The 19,302-nt window shown below is 39.4% G+C and overlaps 1 protein-coding gene across 16 annotated transcripts in view; it reads left to right on the plus strand.

The window, feature by feature from the left end:
- PDE4D (phosphodiesterase 4D) overlaps positions 1 to 19,302 on the plus strand; it is a 1,386,129-nt gene that overhangs the window by 1,150,750 nt on the left and 216,077 nt on the right. For all 16 annotated transcript variants that reach the window (XM_087861883.1, XM_087861884.1, XM_045795040.2 and 13 more), the window contains one exon: positions 9,183 to 9,374. In XM_087861883.1, coding sequence (XP_087718009.1) covers positions 9,183 to 9,374 — 192 coding nt within the window. The remainder of the gene's footprint in view (positions 1 to 9,182; positions 9,375 to 19,302) is intronic.

A 19,302-nucleotide genomic window follows, 5' to 3' on the forward strand; every position in this document is an offset into this window, starting at 1 on the left:
CCCAGGCGCCCCTAAAATGCCTTTTAACACCCTAGCCTTTTAAATGCCTTTCCAGATAATTTCTTCAAGAAAACTAATCACTCTCATTAGTCGATCGGATTCTTTCTTTTAAAAAGTGACTGATCCCTGGCCAAAGTAAAAAATAATAATAGAGTCCATTTGAAGGAGAGCCACACAGGTAACCATGGTAAATAATGAGGATATAATTAGTTGTGCTACATCTAAAGATACTAATGCATTCATAATACAGATATTTCTTGAGCAACTACTATGTGCCAGACAATATTTTAGGTGCTGGGGATACATTGATGGCCAAAATAGATAAAAATCTTTTCCTTTGTAGAGGTTACATTCTAATGGGGAAGAGTAAGATAAACAAAATAAATAAATAAAGCTTATCACAGCCTGGTAAATGATGTAGAAAAAAAAAAATAAAGCTAGACAAGGCTAGAATATTAGAGTGGGAATTTATCTATTTTTTTTTTCTGGCAACTTAATATTTTTTCCAGCATTACTGAGATATAATTCACATAAAACATTGTGTAGGTTTAAGGTATATAGTACCGTGATTTTATGTATATTCATCACTTTTTTATATATAAAATTATTACCAGCCTAAAGTTAGTTAGCACATTCATTACTTCACATAGTGGCAACCTGTTGTGTGTGTGTGTGTGGTGAGAGCTTTTAAAATTTACTTTTAGCAATCTTCAAATATTTAATATAGCATTATCATCTATAGTCACTATACTGTACATTACGTTCCTGCACTTTCTCATCTTATAACTGGAAGTTTGTAGCCTTTGACCACCTTCGCTATTTCCCCTACCTTCCCTCTGCCCCTGTTCTCGATCTGTGTTGTTGTTGTTGTTGTTGTTGTTGTTTTAGAGTCCACAAATGTGATCATACAGTATTTGACTTTCTCTTTCTGATTTATTTCACTTAACATAGTGCCCTCTGATGTCATCCATATTGTTGTAAAGGACAGGATTTCCTCCTTTTTTATAGCTAAATAATATTCCATTGTTTTTATCCATTCATGGTTGATAGACACTTTGGTTGTTTACATGGCTTGACTATTGTAAATAATGCTGCAGTGAACCTGGGGTGCAGGGATCTCTTCAAAATAGTGATTTCATTTCCTTCGGATATATACCCAGAAGTGGGAATACTGGGTCACATATAGTAGTTCCATTTTAAATTTCTTCAGGAACCTCCAAGCTGTTTTCCATCGTGGCTACACCAATTGACATTCCCACCAACAGTGCACCATGGCTCCTCCCACTAGGAGGCTAGAAAAGGCTAGGAGATTAGGGTGACAGTTGTAAATAGAGTAGCCCAGGAGTATCTCATCGCGAAGGTGACATTGAGCTGGTATCTGGGAGAGAATGTTGGAGGCAGAGGGAACTCCCAAGTGCAAAGGCCCCAAGGATGGGCTGCTCACATATGTTCAAAGAGCTGCCAGGCAACTAAGAGATTGAAGCAGAATGAGCAAGAAGGAAAGAAGTACAGGATAAGATTAGAGAGGCCTCAGGGACCCATATCACTCCTAGAAGGCCATGAGCCACTGTGAGGACATAGTAGTTACTATTAGTAAAATAGGAAGCCATTGGAGGATGGCCAGCTGGGGTGGCAGGGATCTGATGGTATGTCAGCAGTATCCCTCTGTCTGCAGCACAACGAATAAGTGTGTGTATGGCAAAAGTAAGGGGCACACCATGAAAATGCAGTGTTCCACTGCAGGCTTATCAAAGCGGTCTTTGTTGCTCTGAATCACAGAAAAATAAATACAGAAACCCTGTCACCTCCACCTGGTTAACACGACACTTTTCCTCTTTGGGCTTGCACTTGCTGAAGCCGACTGTGAGGAAAACTGCATTTTGGAAATATCACAGCTTAGAAGTGGTCTCAGAGAACTGCAGGTTGGTAGTAACCCGTTACATGCAACAGGAAGAAAGTAAAACTGAGCGAAACTAGGTGGGACTGCATCTGATGCTCAGGTCTTCGCCGCTCTCCCCGCCCCTTCCATACTCTGCGTTTGAGATCAGCAAACGAAAACAGGTGGCAGGGGAAAGGCGAGCATGCTTGCTTGTTTTATTATTCTCAATCACAGAGAAGCCTGAATGACTTTATTTCTTTTTTTCTCTCTCACTTTTTTTTAATACATTAAGGGCCACTAACAACAATGAAATAGACGCGTCCCACTGTCAGCCATGTATCAGGTTAAATCCGTATTTATGACTTGGTCTGCTTGTTACTTGTAGAGAATTGCTGCCAATAGGGGCCTCAGCCCACGCCTGCAGGTTTTGCCGGTGACTCACACCCTCCCTGCTTCCATGTGAGGACCTGTTCGAGATCCTTGGTTAAGCAGAATCTCATTTAAAAAGAGATTCCTTTAAAATGATCATTGAAAAATCTCTTATAAACCTCAAGTAAAACAATTATTGGTTTGGACTTTTAAAATGTTAGAGCTAACAAACATTTTTCGGAAAACTTGGCCTTTTGCCATCTCATTTGGCAAAAATCTGCCCAAATCCAGCTTGTCCTTTCTGGCTTCCAGTCCGAACATTAAACGCATGCTGTCATTTTCGTCTGGAATCTTTTTTATTGTACTGTGTCACTCGGGAGTGTCATTGACAAGTCACAAACAAATGATATGTGTTTCCAGAGATCACTTGATATTTTTACTCGTAAATAAGCATACACCTTTCACCTTTGTGCCAAGCTTTTGTTTATAAAAAAATCATCTGTGAAAACAAAGGGTGAAATGTTCCTTTTCTTAAATGCCAGTCCTCCATGCAAATATAAGTATGATGCAAACTAGCAGTGCATACCATCATTTAACTGTATAATCCACCAGCATGGCTAAATATCGTGTCCTGCCGGGGTGTCCTACTTAAACTTGAGATGCAGTGTTTGATTGATTGGAAAAGAATGCTTTTTGCTACAGTCTCATTTCTATAGAGAATCTGAGCTAAGTAAATATTAAAATTGGGAATTTTCCAAAGCAGGATTGTCTTTACTATGGAGAAGCCGTTTGACCTGCAAGATCTCAAATGGGAAGTACCACTGGCATTAATTGGAAACAGGTTTCATAAACTTGTGGTATTGATAACAATGGACAAAATATTTATTATAAAGAGAAAAAATATTGTAAACGAATTATCCAGCTCTGGTTACACTTACATTAAGCTTGCGGATGAACCATCCTCCACCCCCCTCTCCCGCCCCGGGTGGATTGGATTCCATTGTAGAGCCAACAGCATGGGCTGCAATATAGATGGGAGAGTTGGGCATAGGAAGAAAACAGCAATATATTTGGGATTCGACAGTACACCCAGCGGCTGGAGACCTGAGGTCTGAAGGACTGTTTCTGCTCATTATATTCTCATATTCGGCTGGAACCCCACCCAGGTTGTTGGGACCTCCATGCCCTCCACAGTTCCTAGCAGGAAATGGTTCTTTCTCCTCAGTGAGGAATATCTTGAGAAAAATCAACCGTCTCCACCCTCTCCCCAGATGTTATCACACTGGAATCATGGAGTTGGGTGGAGACAGAACAGCGGCTAAAGCTGGAAGAGCAATCTGGCTGCAGGGTCTCTCACCTCACTGCTGTCCCAGGTTTGATTCCGGTGGTTTGGCTGCCCAGCCTTCCTGGTTCCCTTCCTCAATCCCGTCTCTCCCTTTAGGTTCTTCCCAAAGCAGTGTGTTGAGGTACAAAGAATGACCTGAAGGAGACCTTCCCTAGAAGGAAAGTCCCCCTCAAAGATAAAGGGCAATAACAATAAAAATGACAATAGCTGCTAACTCCTGGGAAGGCTAGCCGCCAGGCAGTGTGCTAAGGGCTTTCCAAATGTTTTCTCTTTGAATCCCTTTCAGGGCCCTGGAGCTAGGCACTGGAATTATCCTTATCAGAACTGGGGGCTTAGAGAGGTACAGTAACTTATCCAAGAGCATGCAGCCAGAAAGTGGCAGAACCAAGATTTGAAATTTAACCGACTTTTTCTAGCTCCCAAGTGAATGTTTTAACAGGAATATTTTGGGTACCCCCTGCAGGGAGCAGTAAGATCTTGATTGTCAACATGCCAGTGTTCTTAATACACAGTGACAGAGGCAGCCCTCAGATGCTCCCGGCATTAATGGAGACTTCCAGGGTTCCCACCAGCATACAGCTTTCAGCAGCTGCTAGTTCTATCTGGGGTCTTCCCTTGGGAACTCTTCACAGATGCTTTGATAATGGGACATCTGTTGATAGGGGCTTCCAGCAGCTGCTCCCCTGGAGTCTTCGTGTGTCTCACCTCCTTTGGGCTCCGCCCTGAAGATGCAGGGTCCTGAGGGTCAGGCTACATGGGATGAACTGTTTACCCAGCACAACAGCAGGATCGCAGCTCAGGGGAAAGACCAAATAATGGACAAGTAGAGAGGCAAAATGTTTAAACCAGAAGCAGGGTCGAGCATCAGGCCAGAGGATGGAAAATGACTCCAGGCAAATAATTACAAGATCAGGAGACCCAAACCTCGGGGGCAGTGGAGGAAGCTGAAGGGAAGGTGGGTCAGGACAAGTAGCCAGTAATTCCACGGGCACAGCTCCGTGTGGAGAGATAGGGAGCAGTTTGGTTGATTGGTCAGTTTGTCTGTTATCTGTTTGTGTGTGGAATGGGGTCCACAGAAAGGGACGGGCCCGTGGAGGGAATGGTCCTGAGTAGTGCCAGTACACACGGCCTTTAGCAGTTGGACTGCAGCAGGCCAGCTCATCATTACTCTTCCGCCCCCTCACGGGGGACCATCCACACATGCCTTCTGGGTGAAAGCCAGCTCTGTTAGGGAATGTATGCATCCTTGAATTGCATTAAGGACAGCAAACATGTAGAATAACAGAGCATCTCACTTAGCTCCGTTCACTCAGACCTTCTGCAAACCCACTGACCTTCTTCCAAATGAACTCTTAAACTCTATGAAGAAATCTGTCAGATGGGTCACAGCAGACATTCTTTTATACCTTACTGTTGTATTCAAAACTGGAAAAATAGGAAATGTGGCAAATTCCAAAATTTGGGGTCTTATGAAGGCAGAGTCTCAGAATTAGGCATGACATGCCAGATCTATAAGTTAATGATGCTTATATTTGAATGATCCTTTCAAAGAGTTAACATTTGAAGTTACATTCCGGGGAGGAAGCTAAGAGATGTTCTTGTACTTTTATAATGGTTAGTAAGTGGCTTTGCAATAGAGACAGACACACAGGGATCGTTGTCCCAGGCTCTGGAATCAAGACAGCTTTAGTTTAAAACCCACTTACAAACCGCATAGCCTTGAACACATTACTTAACATAGAGTCACTTCTCTGTGACTCAGATTATTCATTGGTCAAGTGCAAAATATAATGCCTACTTCAAAGGGTTATTGGGGGGATTCAAGGAGATAATGTATACAAAGCACAGAGCACAAGGTCTAGCTCATGGAAAGTGTTCCAAAAGTTTTACTGTCATTATCATCATTATGATTACTATTATCACCATCATTCATTATTACCCTCCCCAATTCTTCAATTACTTTCCCAAGCTTCTGCTAATCTTTTACTTGGACTCTATCTCTTTGGCCGTGAGTCACAAGAGGATTCGTTATATGAAAGTGTTTGCCAAAGAATGTGCTTTGTAAGTTCACAGCTGGTCTCTTTGGTTCCAGTATCTAAGGTTAGGGTTAACCCTCACTGCCTTCTTGTTTTATTAATAATCCCTTGACATGGACTGTTTATAAAGTTATGTTTCAAAAATAAGTAGCTTATGTGAGCCCACCTATTATTTTTAGCCTAAATTAACTCTCAATTAATTTACTATTCATTGAGAGGGGCGGTACCGCCTTGATTTGTCCTAAACCTGACTTCTCTCAAGGAAGTTCCTTAGTTCTAATTTTTGGACAAAAGAGCTTCTCAGGTGTGGGGTTTTTTTTGTTTTTGTTTTTTTGGTTTGTTTTTTGGTTTTAAGTAAGAGTAAATGTCTAATAAGACATCAGGGACCATTTTTTTCCATCATTTTCAATCTGTAAAGCGAATATTAATATTTACTAGTTAATGTAATTTTACCAACTTTTGGTAATCACTTCCTACAGATGGTGAGGTTTTATTTTGGGGGTAATTGTTAAAGGATTGTTTTTGTGAGTTTAATAAATAGTTTTGGCCTCTAGTTACAGTAGATGTTCCTTAAGGTGGTGGTCTCCATCTAGTGGACAAATTTTTATATTACAACCTACAAAGAAAAATAACAAAGCCCCTACAATATCCTGTATCAAGCATTTTATTGACCTATTAATATTGGTTCTAATAAGTAGCATGACTGTAAAGACTATTAGATATTTTTAAATACTTAGCACGATTTTTTTTCCAAAACTTACAGTGGAAAGTTTCTTTAAGTTAAGAAGTTGCTTAACTTAATTGGAAAAATTGTAATAATAAAAAAAGAGTTTATTGATGTGGGGGTTGTATTGGAATTACTCAGTTGAACTGAGAAAAACTAAACCAAGAATCACACTCCTGTAGATCTCTTATATTTCTTCTTATTCATAGCAGTGAAATATATTTTACCTTTAAAACAGTAAGAGCATCTTGATATTGAAGGAAAATAGACATAAACATTTTCTTAAGTGTTCACTTTAGGTCCTCCTCATACTGAAGAGCTTCAGTGACTGTGTCCCCAGAGCAGAAATCTCCCCTTTTTCTCTTCCTGTTCAAAGGACTTTAGTGTATTTCAGCTAAATACTAAATGCCTTCAAAAGCCCACTTTAAATATTACTATTATATGAAAACTTCTCAGAAGTCTGGATTAAACCCAGCTTGGATTAATCTTATCACTTTTATTTTTGTATCTCAGTATGCTCATAATAGGTGCTTAATAAGTGCTTATTTAATTAAGCATATCCAAGAAGAGCTTGCCTGAGGTCCTGAATAAGTCTGTCAATGATTGGCGATCCTTTCCCCTTCTGGTTTTCCTCAGGATTGCCCAAAGTCCCACATGCATAAAGTGTCTTGTCCAGGTGAAACAGATGTCCCCTGCTTGCATGTCACAGTTGTTAACATACATTTATGGTTTACATAATTATTCATTAGAGCTGGAAAAGCTGCAGGAACAGTAGATGATTAAATCTAGTTAGCTCAGTAACTTTGGTCAATTAACTTTTCTAGGAGCTGGTATCCGTGTCTATAAAATAAGTCTGTTCAAGTCGAGAACTTTTCATTGTCTTTTGTGACCAAATAAATGCATCTACAACGTGATGCAATTCTTAAAAAAAAAATTAAATTGGAAAACTTGTTTATGAATGGCCAAGCAAGATTATGAGTTTTTCCTTTTTTTTTTTTAACTAGATGGATTAATTTGAAGTCAGTGTTTCTTATTTATTTATAGACTCATAGGTGATTCACGAAACATCAAACCCTTCACTTATCTTCCACTTTGGCCTCCAATCTTTGGGTCATAACACTATTTATTAATAACTCCGATGGAGAAAGTAAAATAATGTGCTTAAATTAGCTATTTAATAGTTTGGGTAAATTCTGTAATGGGAAAAACATTGATAACAACTAAACTTGCATTCATTTGTTTATTCATTCAACAGTTTTTTAAACCGTGGACTTACTGGGCTATCTGAGCTATTACAGTCCACTCATAAGAATGCATGAGACCTGATTTAATACTGGTTGATATCTGACTAGAAGAGCTCTTTGTAGAAAGCTTATCTCAATTGTAAGGACTGTGACGTTAAGAACTGTGCATTTGTGGTCTGTCTTTTCCCAACTCTAAAATCTGTATTGCCCAGCATAGTGCCTTCTGTTTATTCAGTCATCCAGCCATACCTCTTTTTTCTTTTTTTTAAAGATTACATTTATTTATTTGACAGAGAAGGAGACAGCCAGCGAGAGAGGGAACACAAGCAGGGGGAGTGGGAGAGGAAGAAGCAGGCTCATAGCGGAGGAGCCTGATGTGGGGCTTGATCCCAGGACCCTGGGATCACGCCCTGAGCCAAAAGCAGACGCTTGACGACTGAGCCACCAGGCGCCCCCATCCATACCTCTTAGTAAAGGTTTCTGAGGTCCATGTGAAGTGCTAAGAACACTCAGAGTCTCCATTCTCAGAAAGCTCACAGTCTAGGAATGGAGACCAAGTGGTAAGCATTTTCAGTTCATTGTAAATGCTACCAATAGGGAGCGAAGATGTCTTGGGAGAGAGAAAGTCATCTCATAAAGGTGTGGGGCATCAGGGCAGCCTTTCAGGTAAAGGTTAAGTCCTCAAGGATGAGTAATGATGAGGTGGGGGATAAGAGGGTTGAGTAGTCAGGGGAGCAGAAGATTAGGTAGTGATGGCCTGAGACAAGGAGGTGTGGTTCAATGAGTGGAGCATAAAGTAGCTGATGAAAGAGGGTTGCATGTTGAGGTTGGAAAAATGGTTAATTGCAACTGAAAATGGATAGTTCAGACTCTGTCAGTCTAGCCAAGAAATTCGGACTTTGTCCTGAGGACAATAGTGAGCTACTGAAAGGTTTTGAACTGACAAAGATCGTGGTCAGATTTACACTTTAAGAAAACTCTCCACACAGTACAGAGTGGAAAATGGATTCAAGAGACTAACTTAAAGTCTCTTATAATAATGTAGGTGAGAGCTGATGAAATCCCAATTTAACATATTGGCTTTGGGGTTGGAGGGAAGTGAATACAGCAGAAATTCATGTTTGGATGGGTGTAGGCGGGAGGGGGAGAGAGCCCAGGTTTGGAGAAGTGATGATATTAGGCATATAATGGGAACTTGTTGAATTGAACCCATATCGTTACAAGATTGCTATGTATTTGTTCTTTTCCTAAAAGAAATTTGGTAGAACTATTCTTAATAGAATTGTTTCTTAGTAGAATGTACTTAGTAGAACTATTCTTTGTAGAATGATTACTTTTTAACTTGAGTTTAGAGAGGCACATGTCTTGTATCTAGTTAACAGAAGTACTCAAAACTTAAGGAAGACAAGAATATGAAGTCATGTGTCTTTTTTTACTTTAGTGTGTTTTAATATTATCATTTCTTAATAGCAGGAATCAGGCTGTAAATGTTCCCACTCTGACTTCCTAAACTGAAATCTCCTTTTACTAAAATATCAATATGCTATCATTCATAGCAATGTTATTCCTTCTCTTTCTTTCACAGTTTTGATGTGGACAATGGCACATCTGCGGGGCGGAGTCCCTTGGATCCCATGACCAGCCCAGGATCTGGGCTAATTCTCCAAGCAAACTTTGTCCACAGTCAACGTCGTGAGTCCTTTCTGTATCGATCCGACAGCGATTATGACCTGTCTCCAAAGTCTATGTCCCGGAACTCCTCCATTGCCAGTGATATGTAAGTATAATGATAAGCAAAGGGAAGAGGGAGCCTCTATAGAAAATCAGGTACATTTATCTGGTCGGTTGATGATAAGAAAACCAATGACATTTGTTCAACTGCATCATTCTCTATGTTCAAAAGAACAGTGAGTAAAATTATACAAGGTGAAGATAAATGGTGCATTTAACTTGAGTACCCTGTCACTCTTGAAAAGAAACATTTATTTTCTCAGAGAATACATTGTCTGAGAAAAGCAAGAATTAAATATTTAATGGAAACATTTATACTTAAAATATTAGCTTATATTCATGTAGGACCTGAGTTTTATCTTTCTAGCCACATGGACATTTCCTAATATTTCAAAATGCTTTGAACTTAGTTTGAAAACCTTGTGATAATAGAATGAATAGCAGTTTGAATATGTCTCAGTTAATGTACTCTGTAGATGTTTACACTGGTTTGCCAATGATAATTTGAGAGATCTTAGGATGGTTTTGCTAAAATTAAACCATTTTTGGTTAATATTAATCCCTAGAGGCAAGCACTGAAAACATTAGACAGATTTGAATATCATTTAAGACATGGCACAGCTTGGAAAATAATTAAAACTGATAAGCAGGTTTGCAGATCATATACAGTCATTAACTCGTTTTCTCAGAACATTCCATTTTTGTGTTTACTGTTGTGTTCGTTAGTTTTCTAATTTCTGGAGGCTCCTAAATAGGACCTTATTCTCACTCAATACATGTGCTGTCATTTGTAACTGTGGCCCTGTAGAGATCGGTCTCCACTTTCCTCCTCTGCATCTGGACATCAGTCCAGTAACATTCACCATCTTTCATGACACCGTCTCAAAAACTCAGTACAGGTTGCAATTCATCAGGTAGGAATTAGATGGTGTGGGGTCCCCGAGGGTCCGGTGTTATTCCTGGTGTGCCGACAGATGATCAACGTACGCCCAGTAGGTCTAAATGAAATCGTGTTTTACCCATTTCTCACAAGCTATGGTTCTGATTGCCATTTTATTAATAGCTGTAATGTGGTAATACTGTATTCTTTCCAGGAATGAACACCTAAACCGCAGTCATTTTGATCCAAATACTGAATTACTAAACTCCTGTTTTGTAGCTGTCTTTGTTTGAAGCACTGCAGGAGATATAAGAAAACTGTAAGATAGGGTTCTCGATCTCAGTTAACTAATCATCTCCTGGAGCGACAGGTCTCAGATCTAGTAATTCCTGGGAAAGATGACCTGTAAGCCCTAATGTGTGTCCCTGTGAGCTACGGGTAAAGGTGTCTCACCACCTCCCTTTCATTATGCACAGACCCAGACCATCTTTCCAAAAATATTCAATCTACTTTTGCTCTTCTCGGCTTTTTTGGCAGGGAAACTTCTTCAGTCAGTGCTAGGTCTCCCTATCCTCTTGCCTGTATCCCACAGATCTACATCTGTTCTCTGTGGTTCCTTACCACGTTGTATTGCCTTCATATTCTGAAATCTATCTTCTGTTCATATTGACCTCAGAAAATCCATTAACTCAAGTAATATTTCTCAGTCACCCATAGGGTGGAAGGAATGGTGCCAGTCGTTAGAGGAAATACACGGTGTATCTCATCTCCTGGGCTTCATCAACTGTGGGAGCCTCTCTTCCTTCCTGCTCACAAGCCTCCTCTTCACCAGCATCTTTTATCACCCTGCAACATATTTTCCCAGAGTATAGCCCCTGACCTCTGGTCTGCGTTTTGGAAAACTCTTTTGTGTATGGGTTCAGCTATGAGCTTTCATCAGATAACATACTGTTCACTATCTCTGATCCTGCAACCTCAGTTGAGCTCCAGAACTGTAGCACTTAAATGCTTTCTGCAAATTTGTACTTTCTTATTCAGCTGTACCTCACAATCCTTCATCAGTACATGTTCATTATTAGTAAGTGAACTCCAGATCTATGGCACTATTGCCTTCTGGGAATTTATACTTTCTGTTCAACTATTATGCTCATTATTAGTACATATTCATCATTAATTCATTGTATAATGTGGACAATGGTGTCCATTCTTCTTCACCCCAAAACAACTTCCTTTTCCCAATGGCCCTGTCTCTATGTTATTTTTCTCCCATATTCTCACATTTGAAATTCAAGATATTCATTTACTCATTCACACATAATGAAAACCCTTACTGAGCAAATACAGTGTGTTCAAAGCTGCCAATTTACAGATAATGGCAGGGCTGACATTTTAGGCCATTGTAATAAAAAATGCTAAGCACCATCCTTGAGGCATTTACGAAACTGTGGGAGCACGGAGAGGAGGACAGTTTGCCAGTCAGGGAAAGGGAGCTAAGGGAGGCAACATTTGCATAATGTGTCATGGCTCACTTAAACAGTGACAATCTGGTTGATGGCAATAGTGAAATGTGGCAGGAGAGAAAGAAGTTTTGAATATAGTCTATGGGACCTGAGAGTCACAGAGGTTTTTAGCTGGGATTTGACATACTCATATTCTTATTTTTATTGCTTCTGATTATTCTATTGTTAAATGATTGTACAGAATGAAGTGGCTATGGGCAAGTAGATCATGTTGAAATTTGTAGAAACAAAGTTGGCTAACCATAATGCAGGCCCAGGTGAAGGAAGTGGAGGTGGGGTGATGAAGTTGGTCTGGTGGCAGGAGGCTTTCAGAATGGGGTGTGTGTGTGTGTGTGTGTGTGTGTGTGTGTGTGTGTGTGTGTGTGTGTTGGGGGACAGCCAGTGGGTAGGAGAATCAAAAAAAATGCTGAAGTTTTCACCCTGAACAAGTAAATGAGTGGTGATGTTGACATGAGGAACACAGGATAGAGAGTGGACAACATGATGGCAGATAATGGATAATGAATTTGGGTTTTACATGATGAGGATAGGACTCTATGGGAAATGAGCCTACAGTTAAAGGACAAGAACAGAGAGCAGAAACAACTGTCCAAAGGATGAGGAGAAATTAGAAGAATCAGTTACCTTCTGTAATTGCTAGGTTTGGGTTAACAGCTGAGTGAAGATAATAGAACTAGAAGCCCACTGGGTTGAGGAGTGAATTCAAAGCAGAGATATCAGCAGATGCAAGCACCCCTTTCAAAGTTGACAAGTTAAAGGGGGAGAGAGAACTGAAGCTGCTTCAGGGAGAATTAGGTTCAAGGAAAAATTTCTTTGAATGAAGACACTTGAGCTGAGGCAAGGAGAGGACATTAAATATGGAGCCGTAGCTGCTGACAAAAATAACCATCATGAGCTCAAGTAAAGGCATTAACTTCGGAAAAGTCAGACATGTTATCTATTTTCTAAAATTTTAGTAAATTGATTTTTGGATACCAGTGTGTAGATTATTTCTCTTAGACCCTCTAGTAAAGATTAAATTTTCTGTGCATTTTAGGAAAAGTCTGTATTTCATATTTCAACGGTGCCTTTCTTTCCAAAGCAAACTTAGAAGGATGACCTCATGTTCCCCTGTACTATTCAAGAGTATCTTTATCTGATTGGACTCCTGTAAGAATGACAAATTTAATCATGCCCTGATGGAACTCTATAAATTTTTGAAAAATAGTGTCTTGACCTGTTCAGCTTTCTCATTCCCCCTGGATATTTACGTTGGAGCGATAAGATTATAGCCTCCTGGAAAGCATACTTTCTACCAGGAAGATCAAGTTTCCCTGAGAAGCAAGGTGAATAGAATAAATAATTACTATTTTAGTCTTTAATCTGATAGTACACATCTCTTCTATACGTGAAGGATTATGCCTTCTCTTCATTTGACTCCACACGTGGCCACATGTAAACCTCTATTTTCTTATCTCACCTAGTTCCTGATAATGCTGGGAAGATTATTCAGTGTCTGTAATTCAGCTGTCCTTTACAGGGAATGACATCATCATATATCTTAATCACTTTCGATGATTTTATATTTATTGTTCCAGTTAACATTTCCATTGAGAAAACCCCCTAGAAACCTCAAATACAAACAGTATTTTGATGTCTGTGAAGGTCTGTGATTATCTATGTGAATGAAATGTTTTGGAGAACTTTTAAAAGCTCTTTAGGTTGAGATATAATTATTTAATTTATTGAGAAAGTGAGATGGAAAATCATTGCTTCCTAATGGATGGGTTGTCATCGTCCTATCTTCTATAACTAGAGATACTAGTTAAATAGTGGAGACATCGGGAGAAAATAAGACTAATTATGGGCATAATGATAATCATAGCATCATTGGCTGTGTATGTCACCCTTCACTTGGGCAAGTATTTTCACATCTGCAAATTGATACTTTGATTACTTTGATACTTTGCATAGTCCTGTGGATAGGAACATCATTCTGCCATTTTATAATTAAGAGATCCAAGGTCTTCAGAGCTTAAACTTTTTAAAAAGCACAGCAAACAGTTTGATCATTTCTAGAACATTATGTTGATAATGCCATTATAAACAAAACGCTGGGAACTGTTGCAGCAGAAACTGCTAAGACATAGAAGTCACTGTTGACCAAGTTCTTTTGACCAAATGGATTACTTGGCATTATGAAAATTTGGTTTTTAATTCTATTTTAAGAATAAAATAAATAAAAGCTCAAATGTGTCAAGGAAGCAATAAAGAAAATATGTGACTGACTCTTGGAAAATATATACAAGTCTACAGGATGAGGCTAAACTTAGCATCTAAAAAATGAGCTTATATATGGCAAAAGAGAAATTTCTGGCAGCTTCTGCTTAGAAGACTGCCACATAGTTTGTTCAGTGTGTCCCCATTAGCAAGAATAATAAGAAAGAGGAAAATGTTAAGTATTAGCATAGTACAGTAGAGAAATAAATAAATGAAAAGTGAATTTAAACTACCATTAATAGTAAAAGGTATTTTATAACAATAGAAATGACTACATAGTGGATGGTTGCCCACATACTGTCATGAAGAAACACGAAGAAAATTACAGAATAAATGAATAATTAAATAAAATGTGTGCAGCTGTTTCCCTCTTAAAGTTCCTCAAAATGCATTTAAAATTGTTTTAACTTCTGGGGCGCCTGGGTGGCACAGCGGTTAAGCGTCTGCCTTCGGCTCAGGGCGTGAATCTGGCGTTATGGGATCGAGCCCCACATCAGGCTCCTCCGCTATGAGCCTGCTTCTTCCTCTCCCACTCCCTGCTTGTGCTCCCTCTCTTGCTGGCTGTCTCTATCTCTGTCGAATAAATAAATAAAATCTTAAAAAAAAAAAAATTGTTTTAACTTCTGAATAACAGTTCTTTCTCTTGTTGCACTCCTTCCAGTAATGTAATGTTGTTTGTATTTGCAAATACACAGATATCCTGGGAATTTTAACAGGAGAATTATCAGAGACAAGACAAATAGAATTTAGTCATAAAACTATGACTTTATTGAAGACAAGGTACCTGGCATACCAGTTAAAAAGTTTTTCAGTTCACCTGGATAACGGGCCTTCTAGTCCCTCTCTTCTGCTGAATAAACATTAACAGAGAACCTAGAGGCAATGCAAGGAGCTCTTTATCCATACTTAGATACTTATATATACAGAAGATGGGAGGAAAGGTGCAGAAGGGGCAATGAGAAGGAGGTGAGTGGACTCAGTATACCATAGAAAACTGGGCCCCACTTGGCAGTCTAGCTCATTAGTCCCCAGCATCCTATAGAAGTGCAGACCGCATCGGTCAGTCCTTTGGAATGCCGCATGAGCACACTGTCTCTGGTAACGGACATTATCCCTCATCCTCTTCTCAAATTTCTGCCCTTTCTTTAGCAGTTAGCAACTCCCTCTCCACTTCTTGAGCCCCTAATGTGAGCTTTCAGTCCTAGCCCTTCTTCACCACTTCTTGAGTAGAAGTTGCCCCTAGTCCTGAGTTTAAAAAAGGAAGGTGATTGTTTATGTGTCTGTTCATCTCTTCTGCTGCATGTTGCATTATTCTTCTTTGGCCTTACTAGGGGACCTCTAAAAAAGAAAAATAAGGGTTGCCTGGGTGGCTCCGTCGGTTAAGCATCTGCCTTCTGCTCAAGTCATGATCCCAGGGTCCTGGGATCAAGACCTGCATGGAGCTCCCTGCTCAGCCGGAGTCTGCTTCTCCCTCTGCCCCTCCCCCTGCCTGTGCATGTGCCTCTCTCTCTCTCAAATAAACAAAATTAAAAAAAGAAAGAGACAAGAAAGAAAGAGAGAGAGAAAGAAAGAAAAAGATAGGTTGCATTACATAAGTTCTAGTCCTCCCGGGATCTACATGAAAAGTTTGTAGTCCCACCTAGCTAGATTTTAGATCTTATTACACCAGTGAGTCCATCTCCTTTCTTAACCTTGATTTACCGTTTGAGAATCCTCTAACATGACCTAAACATGGAAAGGTATCATGGCCACATAATCTCTGCCCTAATTCCCGAATTTTCACGACTAAGGAGTTCTTATCGCATCATCCGTGGGATGAGGGTAATAAGACTGGGGCCAGGGTTCTCAAAACATGTGCCGAGGTCCCTGGAGCATGCAGAAACTCCCAGGGCTACCTGGGATATTATTAAGGGAAACATCAAAACATGTGTCAATCACCTGCGGAACCAATAGCTAGACATAGTTCCCAGTTTCAACTTTCGGTCATTACTTTTCTTTCTGTGATACCATAGCTTTGCAAAACTGAGTTTTTGATGATTGCTGTGATCAAAGGCAGGTGCTGCACAAAAATCAATGTGAAACAGGATATGGGGGAGACAGCGTCCGATCTTATTCCAGAGTGAGAAGTTGTGTAGTCCTCAGGAGGCGCTGAACTCCTGTGACAAAACCTTATTCAACAGTTTGGACCTAACTACTTAGTATTTGGAACTGTTCGTTTTTTCTTTTGGCCATTGGTTTGCCGTCAACAATTACTGAGAAGCTAAGAGTGTTGTGAACTGAGAAAGTCTGAGAACCTCTGTGTTGGGGTATTTATACCTGTCCTTACGATTGGAGCTTAATCAAATGTCTGTGTGAAGAGAGGTTTTGTTAAGAGAAAGAAAAAAGCAACTTGACAGATTCAAAGCTATGAACTTCTTGATGAGCTCTAGAGTAGAGAATTTGTTCCATTTCTAATTCTGTTGGGACCCCAAGTAGACAAAATCTTTTATTATTGTTGAAAGCAATATTATTTTGATAATGAGTCAGATAAAGCTGGCTTTTTCTTCCATTCGCAGTAGGTTGGCCACTATTACTATGATTACTATAGAGAATTGAAGCAGACACTAACACTAGCCATTAAATACCAAGAACTTTATTGGCAGAGTATTCTTGGGTCATCAGCTACTAGAATACCTTCTTTGCTACTTTTTTCCTTCTCTTTTTAAAAAATTCCACTTCTTTGTCCAGTCACTGAGGTCATTTTATTTTTGTCTCAAGAAACCAAAGCCACAACAAGAAAAAAAAAAACATATGCAAGAAACAGGAGTCCCATGAGTGGTTAAAAATAATACTTATAAAGTAGTTAAACATACTTCCTCAATCTTTGAATTAAGGAATTAAACACATCAGCCAAGTACACCTTTTATAGGTCTCTAATCTCATGTTTTAAAAAAAAAAATCAAGAAAAGGAAGTTCTATTTTTCTGACATTTTGAATGATCATGTTTGTTGATGCCATAGGGGAAAACTAACGAGCTGAATTTGATGTATTACTCCAGCAAGATGGTGTCTGTGTTTGGGTGTCACTGTACTGTGTGCCAGTCTTTTAAATTACTAATTAAGTTATGTGTTCTGATACCCCTTGATTATTGCTGTCAAAGTAATAGATATATCTTGAGGTTTTAGGGGACATGAGAGGTAAATATTAGTCTTAAAAAGTTCTTAAACCACGTGGAAAAAAGAAAAGGAGAATGACCAAACATTAAAAATTCATTATTTCTGGGACACCTGGGTGGCTGAGTTGGTTAGGTACCTGACTTCTGATTTCGGCTCAGGGCATCATCTCAGGGTTGTGAGACTGAGCCCCAGATTGGGCTCTGCGCTGGGCGTGGAGTCTGCTTAAGATTCTCTCTCTCTCCCTCTGTTCCTTCTCTGCCATCACTCTCTCAGTCCCTTAAAAAAAAAATCATTATTTCTGTGATAAGATTACTGCAATCTTTTACACCTTTAGGGGAATTTGCCCTAATATTTAGCGTGCAATTTTCCTTTCTGAATTTCCTTCATATCCTGTATGTTCCTTGGTGTTTGGACTCTAGGTGTAACTGTGGAGGAAAAAAAAAGAAACAGAAAAAATTGTCACCTGAGTGTTCCTTAAGTCCCATACCTAAGAGAAAGAGGCACTGTGAAGATGAGCTATTTTAAGCCTCTGAAATGTTTGATTATGCAGCTATGCTTTTACCTTAGACTTAATACTTAACAAAGAGTAACATCTACTTTTTTAAAAATGAGAAGAAAGGGTAGCTTAAAATAAAAGTGATCCCAATTCTGTGAGTCATCAGACCCCTGTGGAGAACAAACTTGGATCAACCTCGGTGAAGGAAGAACTGGCTTATTTTTCAGTGTGTACAAAGAACACAACCCCTCAGAGCAATTTGTGAGTAAAATAAACTAACTAAAATTAGGAAATTTTGAAAACCATCTTCAATAAGAAAAACTAGCACAGTAGCCTGATCAGTGCTGTCAGTGCATAGTGGCCCTAGGTGAGTGAATCGGGTTAAAATTATTGGCTCTTCCTGTCCCTTGACTTGTAAGGGGCAGGTGGCCATTACAAAAGAGGTTCTAGTTCTATCAGTTGTAGACACCGGACCTGGTGGCTCTCATTTGTTTCTTTTCCCCAGTGCTCTTTCCCCTGTGTATTAAGGAGGACTAAAATGAAAACCATGTTGCAGTGTATTAGAGAATGAAAATTATCTGAATTTTTAATTTTAATGATGGGCGGTAGGAGTGGGCAGTTGGTGACAGGCTTGGAGAAAGAGGACAGTCCCTTCCTAAGAGAGATGCCCAATCTGTGTCTTTGACCACATTCCAAATAGAGGAGTACATTAATTGAGCATTTTTAAGTGAGAGTGTCATGCTTTTCCTCATTCAGCAAATATTGATAGTGCCTACTCCATACCAGGGAACTGTTTGAAGATGCCATAGGCCCATGAAAACAAGAGAAAACTTTTGTTGGTATCATGCATTCCTGTCATTTTTTATTTATTTATTTATTTATTTTTTGTAAATTCTTGATAGAAAAGGAGACTTATCAGTCAATATTAAAATTCCTATATAGATCCCTGTTTTCACTACCATATCAGTGACTTTAAATATTTATTTTGCTTGTCAGTCTTAGATCCTTACCAAGTTGTTCTCAATGCCTTCTGTACTGTTGTCTGAGCCTTATAAGAAGAAGTAATCCCAGTGCTGGAACATTCATGGGATGTGTTTCTTGAGATAAGATGTACTAGGGAGTATGAGTAACTCATTCTCACTAAACCCATGCAATATGAAACATTTAAAGATATGCTATTAAAAAAAATGGACAAAGAAAGCCTTCAACCAGACCCGTGTTTTTTCTTTAGAAAAACCAAGTAAAGAATATCAAACACTGAGCTTTGCTAACGGATTCCTGGCACTTCGTTGGGTAGCTCAAGTGAGATTTGCCTAAGAAATAGTGCAGTTATCCCACCTGCCTATCACAGTTTCTCTCTGGTTTTGTGTCAGCTTTCCATTAATTGTCTTGCGATTTCAGGCATTTTCTTAACCTTGGTGCAGAAAAACGTGTTGTCATTGATAAGTGGACACTTATGTCTAGACATCTGTAGGGCGTCAGTTCCTACAACTTCCCACTGGAAGCAGACAAGTTAAAAGCAGGAAGAGAGAGTGGCTGTGTGCACCTCTGCAAATGTGGGAGTTGCCTGCGACAGAGAGTCGTTGAAGCAGTTCAGTGCATGATGTTGTCTCCTTATAAATGGTTATGAATGTCCCCAAACCAAGACCTTTCAGCTCATTGTG

The sequence above is a fragment of the Ursus americanus genome, chromosome 5 (assembly GCF_024610735.1).
Source record: "Ursus americanus isolate L20-20 chromosome 5, mUrsAme1.1.p, whole genome shotgun sequence".
NCBI lineage: Eukaryota > Metazoa > Chordata > Mammalia > Carnivora > Ursidae > Ursus > Ursus americanus.